The following is an 8,785-nucleotide window of genomic DNA, read 5'->3' as shown; positions in this document are numbered from 1 at the left end:
ACTGCTAAACAGCCACCAAGGGCATTTGTGAGCCAGCCTCACAATTCATTCTGTGCAGTTTTTGATGCTTCTGTAGCATGACCTGAGGCAGAATTTGAAGAACATCTGGAGCAAGTTTGGTATTTCTTGTATAATTTATTTGGAGCCTGGACACTTGAGATGTGGCATCTCCCTGTTCTGAAGCTGAGCTAGTGGAGCTCAGCCAGTGCTCACTGAGTGAGTTGGAAAGATACAAAAACATAAAATAATTAAGGCTGGAAAAGTCCTCTGAGATCATTAACTTCAGCACTGCACTTCCAAGCCCACTGCTAAACCAAGTACCACACCTACATGTTTTTTCCCTATACTTCCAGGGACAGTGATTCTCCCTTGGCAGTCTGTTCCAGGGCTTGACAACCCATCCAGAACTTTTCCCCAATTCCTAATCTAAACCTCTCCTGGCACAACTTGAGGCCATTTCCCCTGGTCCTGCCACTTCCTACCTGGGAGGAGAGACCAACACCCACCTGGTACAGCCTCCTTTCAGAGGGCTTTAGAGAGCAGCCCAGCACCTCTGGTATGAACCATTTTCTCTCCCACATACTCACAACCCAGGGAAAAATAACAAAATATTCAGCTAAGCACAGCTGACTTGCAAATGTCACATTGTGCTGCCAGATAAGATGTGGCAGTGTCCCTGCTGGCTCCTTCTGCTCTCACCGTGCGTGACCACCCTCTCTGCAGAGCAGGGATTTGCTGATCCTCAGGGACAAAGCCACTGCAGGTGTGTGAGGCACAGGCAGATAAAGCCTTGTGCTTTACACACAGGTTTTGCTAAGCTCACAGCAGGCTGATGGGCTTTCAGCTGGGTTAATTTAAAAGCAAAGACAAGAAACAGTTGATACACTGCTATTACACACAAATAAATAAACTAATAATTTGATTTTCCTCATCAGCTGCTATTAGGAATCCATGCTTTAAATGCAGCAGAAAATTATTCCCATTACAAGCCCATTCCAAAGCACTTAAAGGCTCCCTTTGATTTAAATGGCATTTGGTCAAACTTTATGTAGCAACAAGCTGGTATTCTAAAAATGCCCAGCTTTTCTACAGCTCTTTGCAACAGTCCTAGGAAGCATTGCCTCTAGGACCATTAATTCCAGGAAAGCTGCAATTACCAGGAACAATATCTCTCTATTTACACAACATGTATTTTGCATCAACTCTAGCTCGTATCAAGCAAATTATACTTGAGAATCCCTGAGCATGGGCCACAAGCCCAGGATGTGGCACTTCAAGGGTCATCCCTGCTGTCAACTGTGGCCCACAAAAGTGATGCCAGCCACACAAACACATGTGGGCCCTGGTGAGCAAGGCAGAGGGCTGTGCCTGAAGCTTCTGGCTCCTGAATCACAAGTATTAAAGCTTTCAGCCATCATTTCAGAGCTCTCCTCTGCCCATGGTTACAGTTGCAAGTGGAAAATATAAAACACATCTCCATTAATCACGTCGCTGATGGTTCAGTCAAGGTTTCATTCAAAGCTAAGGGATTCCTGCTAGACACTAAATGCAATTTAACTTCATTCTGCACCATGATAAATGAAGTTAGTCTCCACTTAGGATAGCTGAAAGTTAATTAAAATAAGTCCTCAATGAGCAATTAGGCCCAAATGCAGGCACTTCAGGGCAGGGGAAAAGCCTGGAGCACCAGCCACAAAGCTTCTGCTTTCAGCTGAGACATCCTGGGTTTTGCCTCGGGCTTGGGTCTGATCTCCTAAAAAGGTGGGAGCTTTACCTTTTCCTTGGAGCTTTAAGAGTTGGATTTTTTTCTGAAATCAAAAATAGCTGCTTTCATCCCACCTTCAGTGTTAAAGGCCTTTTTAGAAACTGATTTTTAGAAACTTGCTTATACCCCTGCAGCATCTCCCTGTTTGTGTGCAGCCCTTCCATCTGCTCCCGCTTGTCTCTCTCATTACAATCCCTGGCTGAGAGAGCCCCATTTGTGGCATATCCCTGTCTGTAAGGCTCATTATTTTAGTTTGTTTATCAACACCTCTCTTGCTGTCTGTCTGTGTGGGCACAGAGAGGCCCCTCCTGAGGCTCCCTGTGCTGCAGGGGTTTCTGAGCAGCTCCTGCACTACACAGGGCTGATCACCAGAGAGACACTCCTGGAGCTGTTACTTCCTCACCTTTGGTTTCAGCTGATGGGTATCTTTGATTGTTTAAAAGACAAGAGTCTGAGGAAAGAGAGGGACAGCTCTCTGCCTCACCACCTCTGGTTTGTAAATTCTGCTCATGATTTTCTGTGTCCAAATGCATTTATCGTTTGCAGCAGGAAGAGGCTGCATGACCATGCAAGCAAAATTGCCATGTTAGCTCACAGTTTGCTTGTGAACTGGATGTGAAGTCTGAGACTGAAAGCTGCCGGTGGGATTTGGATACCGATTCCCCAATCAAATTAATCCAAATCCCTCTGGCAGTTCTGATGATCTCAATAAATGAGATTTTTCTGCCGGTGACTTCAAATGCAGAGCCTGCCATGAGATTGGCCATGGAAGCAGCACGGCTTTTATCTCTCTCTGTGACCTAAATTCCTTGATAAGGTTTTCTTTCTTGTCTGGAAGCACTTCTGAACAGGCAGCAACTTTCTGCAGGCTTATCCTGACCAGTGATTCTTCAGGGGCTGTTCTGCAAAGAGGAAAAGGGGGGAGCATCTTCTGATGGCCCAGGTGTGCATCCATGGGGTGAACAAGGAGAAAAGTGCTGTATAAAAACAGGCCACATTATCCCACCCAACAGCATCCAATTTTTTTCCTTTGGTGTGACTGCAGGCTCCATCAGCAGCTGCGGGGCAGAGAGGTTGTGACAGGGGAGTGACAAGGCTGTGCCAATCCCCATCCCCTCCCTGAACCAGCCCAAAGAACGTGTCCAGCAGGTGGGTGATGCTGTACAGCTGTAAAACTGCCTTACGCAGGAACTGGTGCATATTTAATTGTGATTTCACAAGTACCAACACGGTCATTTCCAACAGAGCTGATGGTGAAGAAGGTGACCCTGAATAGAAAAAAACCCTCCCTATCTGCTGCCTCTGTGTTAAACCAGCTTTTCTTTTCTTACCTTACTTTTTTTCTACCTGTCACAGCCTCTACTGCACAGCTGGAATTCCTCAGCCCAGGGCTCCTGGCCCTGCCACCCAGCATTCCCCTCCTGCTGGGAGCTGCCCTGCTCACTCACATTTCCCTCCTCCCTTCCCTGCCTCGCCGCTTCTATGACCCTAATTTGCCCCCCATGTCTCTTTGCCCCCATCCTTGCTGCATCCCAGAAGCTTTGTCCCCTCTTGCAAAACCCAGTTGCTTGAGTAGAATCTCAGTTTTCACTAAAGAAAAAGTATTCTCCAGAAATTCTCCAGAAAGAGCCAGTTCACTCCAAAGCTTCATTGCTCCAAACCTGGCTGTACCTAACTCCAAACTCCTGGTGCTCTATGGGCACATAACAGCTGCTGCTGAGTAATCCTGGAACTAACACTGTGTTTTTAAATGTCCCCAGCTCTGAGCCCAGCCCTGCCATCACCCCAGCCCCCACAACCTGCTCCCAGTCTGACATTAGAGGACTTGGAGGTTTTTCCCAGCGTGTCCTGGGATGCAGCTCTCATCTGCTGCCTCTTTGCTTGAGAAAGAAAAGATGATGGGTTTCAGGGCTGTAGAGACTTGCAGGATTACATGGCAGCTGAGAAGGAATCAGAGTTCTGGGCAGCAGCTGCTGAAGGGGTGAGGAGTGAAGGCCTTTGGTAGAGTGAGAAGGTGTTTGCACGGTAAGTCACAGCCCATGTGCTGTGGATCAGCCCAGCACTGAAAATAATCCCCTGTGGAATGCAGAATGGAAACAACAACTGGATAGAAGGATTTTATTTGTTTCCTCTGTCAAAAGCAGTGATACATGCAGTTGGCACAAGACTTGTTAGGCATTAGAGTCATAAATATTCACATGGAGAGAACTTTAAATGACAGCAGAGCAGTGAGGACAAGCATCACTTAAACCCCAGCATTTACCTGAGAAGGGAGGGACAGGTGTGGAGGAGGCAGAGCAGGCTGGGACCTCCTGGGTTGTTCAATTTTCTCCATCAGCTTTAATGAATGCTGGAGCCACCTTCACTTCTGTTCTTGCTGTGTGGTTAGTTCAAAAACAGAGCTGAGAAGCAGCTCAGCTCCATAGCACTAATGAGTTTCAACAGGAGAAAAAAATATTTGAGGTAAGAGATGTGAGGATGAGAAGCTCACTCTCACCTTTTGATCCTTGAGCATATTTACACTTACGTTGGTACTGAGCAGAAGTTGCTTTTTTATTTAATCTGCTTGAGGGTGGTTTGGAAATCACTTGTGAGCATTTTTATAATTGCAGCTTTCCAATGCTCTTTCTCATCTTAGCTGCTGTTGAGCAAACAGCCTGGTCCCTCTGCTCTCCACTGTGCCAAAACATTTACTCCTAGTAGCAGTAATAATTAGGCTGGTATTGCTTTGCAGTTTTCTCAGCTACATCTCCTGACTGGCTACAGAGAGTGTGGCACTAGACACAGGTGGGTGAGGCTGCTCTGACTGCAGAAGAAAGTGCCAGTGGCAGCTTCTCTGATGGAGAAGTCTCTGTGTGGCAGCGAGGGATGGCCTGGGCATGTGCCCACTACCCCATGCCAGGACCTCCCAGCCTTGTGGGAATGCTTCTCATGCTACAGACATCCCATGTAGCAATGCCATCAACATGAATTGTTTGTGTATGCTGTGTGCTGGGTGGTTGGAACATGCACATTTGTTTTTTCCACGTTTCAGTCTTGCAGCACAAAGCAAAGCTCAGTCAACATCATCAGCATGGTCGGGTAGGTGAGAATACAGAAGCACAGGTATGAAGGGAAACACGAGTTGTTATTTTACACTGAGGTTCTATGAGTACCAGCCCAGCATCCCTAGGCTGCCCCTCAGCCAAGGCTGCTCTTCTGACCCTGCAGAGCTCTGTGTGTGCTCAAGGGCTGCACCTGAGCAGCAAATCCCGTGGGTGCCCGAGGTGTGCAGCCTGGCTGTCAGTGCAGAGCCCAACAGGATGCCTGTTTCTTTACAGCTGGCTCCACCACAGCCACAGCACTGCCACAGCAATGCCCTCCAGGGCTCCCAGCTCTCCTCCTGCCAGGGTGAGTCCAGGAGTAAAGGGAACAGAGTTGTGCCAGGGTAAGCACCAGGAAAATCCCCACCCAAGGAGTTGTAATATTCTCAACATTGCCCTCCAGCAAATCCTCAGAAAAGACTCCTTATGATTTTTAAGAAATATTTCTTTATGCTACTGCTCTAATGGATGACCTCTCCAGTGGGATCCTGGTGCAGAGGCAGGGATCTATGATGGGTCTCCCAGTAGATGAGTGCATTTCGTCCGAGCCTTGGGCAAAGGGTTTCTTTTTGAATAACTGTACCCAAGGGTCAGCAACATCTGGCTGCTTGGCACTGGCAGGAAAGCACTGGTGTTTCAATGTTCCTACTTCTTCTCCAGCACAGATGGGATTTGTGTTCTCTCCAGCTCTCTCCAGTTTTTCTTCGTGCTCAGGGCAGTTCTAGGCAGTAGGTGGGAGGAGATGCTTTATGAACTGTTGCCTTTCCAAAATGAAAACTGATTGCTGTTTCCTTAGCAGATGAGACTCTGAATTGTCCCTTTGCCCACGGATGAGGGATATGATGGATCACAAGAGTCTGCCTGACTCGCATGCATGTTCAAGCCATATTTTCTGTGTGAGGACTCCAAAGAGAGCTGCTAGAGCACAGGGTGGTTATATCTTGTGAATAAAATTATTCTAAGCAGCTACTTCTTCACACTTCAGCAATGGCTGGGAGCAAACAAGCTTTTATCTTTGCTTCTTTCCAGATGCATCTGTGCTCTGAAATCCAGTTATGGATGGTGGCTTTTTTAGGTACCTGGAAAGACTCGAAGTATCTCTGCTTAGTGGGAACATCACCCATGACATTTTTGTCCCAGTGAGAAGTTTCTCTTCCTTCTTTTTCATCTCTGCCTGCTGTATTGAACAAATTCTGCCTTCTTACAGAGAAGGGCAGGGCTGGGTTTCCTACCACCTTCCCTCTAGCTGAGGGTGCCAATAGCCCTTCAGTGCTAATGAACATGGGGCCATCTTCTTTCTGACTGTGATTATTCCCTAAAACTGTTCCCTCATCCTTTCTGAGATACCTCAGCTCTGAGCATACTGCTTCTTTCTGAACTGGTCTTGGGGAGGGAAGCCTTGGAAAATTGAACACTCGTGGAAAACTGGTTTTTCCTGTGTTTTTTTCTTCCAGGTCTGTGGGATGAAGGCCAGAATTTGGGGCAGAAGAGTTGCACTGTGAGTAACCAGCACTGGCACTTTCACCATAGCAAGAAGCCTTGGAGGAGCAAAGATTTCCTGTATTGGTGTAAATTTGCTCCAGAGGGTCCTCTCTGGACCAAAAGTCGGTTTCTGCAGGTGGGACTTTTCCCAGTGGCACCACATTTGAGATGAAATTGGTCAATTTACATTTTGACCTTTCCTGCTGTGTCCCCACAAGCAGTGGAGAACCTGGCACATCTTCAAGGGTCTTCAGGGTCTTTCTGTCCTGACCCTTATGTCTGCTTTCCAGAAGGGCTGGGAAGGTGGGTCTGGCAAGGTGGCAGATGGATTGGATGTAGTCATCGCTGGAGTACGAGTCTGGGCTGGCTGCAGCACTTCCAGCACGCTTTGGGTTGCTGCTTGGATCCTCCATCGCCTCCTCGTGGGTTTCCCGTATGGTTGGGAGAGGCTTTGAGAGGCTCAGTCTGATCCGGGGTGCCATGGCTGCAAGGAACAGAGCAGACACGATCAGCGTGTGGAAACCTGCTGGGGTAAAGAGCTCCTGGGCTTGTTTCTCCCTGAGCCACCTGATGTCTTCTTGTGGTAAACACGGCTGTTAACAAAAACTTCATTTTAAAACTTTGCTGCCGGTACTTTTATATCCATGGCTTCATAAAGAGTTTCATAAATGTACCAAAGAAACCAAGTCATTAAATGTGGCAGTAAATAGAAGGGTCATTAAGGACATCAGCAATGGTGCTCCCCCTGGAGCAATGCAAGGGAGCACAGCTGGAGAGGTGTGGGGCAGGGGTGTGAGCTCATCTCACTGCCCTTGTGGGAGCAGCAAGGCACAAACAACTCTCCTTATTTAATGCTCCACGTCTGGTTACTATGACAGGGCTCTGGCTTCACCCTTAGACCGAGCAAGCAGGAGCTGAACCGAAAGGAGAGGAGCTGTGAGGAGCACCACCTAAGGAAAGCAACATTACACTGGTCTCTTCTAGAAGCTGTAGATGAGAATGTACAGGGAGACTTTTATCTGTAGTGCATAAATGTAGTTATGGAGAGGTAGATCCTCCCCTGAGTGCTTACACAGAGTCAAAGGGATTTAATTCATGTCCTTTATATTCAAATAGTCATCCTTAACAGCTTTTAGGATGGATTTCCATCAACCTGCTCCCACTACTCAGTTAAATATATTGAATTACAAATATTTCAGTATATTTTTGCTGCAGTGTTTTCTAACTGTGCTGATTTTTTTTCTCCAAACACTCCCCCCTGTGCTTTGCTTATCTCTCCTTCTGGCAGAGATGACCACATAGCCTGGATTTATTTTTTTTTTACCACTTCCCCCAGTGAAATTTGTATGTGACTAATCTGCAGACACAATATAGCTTTGTTGTGTGATTAAACGGAAAAGTGCTTTGCTAGCTATTTTAATGCCTTGCTTGCCATTGCTGGAAATAAATCTGGCTTTGTTGGATCTCCCTGCAGAGCTGCAGATCACACAGGGAGCAGAACTCGTGCCGAGCCAGGGCAGGGTCGCTGGGTGCCCATCCCTGCCCAGGCTGCTGCTGGCCCTCGCTGCTTTTCCTCAGCCGCTACTGGGAAAGCCAGCCAAGCTGGGATTTACTGGCCTGAGAGCAGGGGATGCTTGTTTTAAACCTTAGGGCCTTTATATTATCCTTTCTCCTGCCTGCTGTGTTTCTCTCGTGTCTTTAAGCCTTAAAGAAAAGGCTTGTTCGTCCCTTCCCTCCCAGCCCCTGGTGGCTCGGCGGGGTCGGAGTCCGGGCCCGGCAATGAGAGCGGCCGGATGCTCCCGGCAAGGGGCACGGGCATGTCGTGTTAAATCACGATAGCGCTAATCAGAGACCGAGTCCTGCCAACACGCCCTTCCCCCGGAAGGAAATTCAATTATCAATTTGCAGTAAAACTCTTCCGATGCTGGGGTGGCTCAGGTCCCGGCCGGAGGCGATGCCCTTCGCCCTGGGTCACCTCCCCGGCACCTGCGGCCCCCGGGGAGCAGGACCCGCTGCCCTGCAGCTTCCCTTCCAGCGTGCCTTCAGCATCACCGGCTGCCGGCATCCCGGGTATTCCCAGCGACCCCCAGGCCACAGCCCCTGGCCAGACCCCCTCCCCTTACCTGGGGCTCGGGCGCTGTCGTCTCCCCTGGCTGCAGGGCTCTGCCCGCTCCCTCCTCCCTGTTTCCAGCACGGGAGATGTGCTGTCTAACACTAACCCATGCGCCAGCTCCCTGCCTCAGTCAGCTGATCCCGCTGCCTGTTTTGTTGCTGCTGCTGCTAAATATATCCTCTGGCTGCCTGCCCTGCCCTGCCCGAGCCGCAGCCGGCGGCGCCGGGCCCCGCCAGGACGGGCACCCCCGGCCCATTGCCCGGCCACTGCTCCGTGAGGGACGGGGGCAGGAGGGGAAGGGCTGCCTGTGCTCCAGGCTGGGGTGGGAAAAGAGCAGCCCTA

The 8,785-nt window shown here is 49.0% G+C and overlaps 1 protein-coding gene across 1 annotated transcript; it reads right to left on the bottom strand.

Annotated features, from left to right (window-relative positions):
- Positions 1–3,869: 3,869 nt before the first annotated feature.
- Positions 3,870–8,584, bottom strand: LOC107210825. The gene is made up of 2 exons (XM_015642148.3): positions 8,454–8,584; positions 3,870–6,814 (listed from the first exon to the last, which is right to left on the bottom strand). The coding sequence occupies exon 2, from the start codon at positions 6,810–6,812 to the stop codon at positions 5,823–5,825; it is 990 nt and encodes a 329-aa protein (XP_015497634.1). The 5' UTR covers positions 6,813–6,814; positions 8,454–8,584; the 3' UTR covers positions 3,870–5,822.
- Between the last annotated feature and the right edge of the window lie 201 nt (positions 8,585–8,785).

Source organism: Parus major, chromosome 13 (genome assembly GCF_001522545.3).
Source record: "Parus major isolate Abel chromosome 13, Parus_major1.1, whole genome shotgun sequence".
In the NCBI taxonomy this organism is placed as follows: Eukaryota; Metazoa; Chordata; class Aves; order Passeriformes; family Paridae; genus Parus; species Parus major.
The sequence above is the reverse complement of the archived record's forward strand: the minus strand, read 5'-3'. Positions and strand labels throughout refer to the sequence as shown.

Bases quoted from the DNA above. Each gene is read 5' to 3' on its own strand.
- LOC107210825 (XM_015642148.3), bottom strand. From the start codon at position 6,812: ATGGCACCCCGGATCAGACTGAGCCTCTCAAAGCCTCTCCCAACCATA.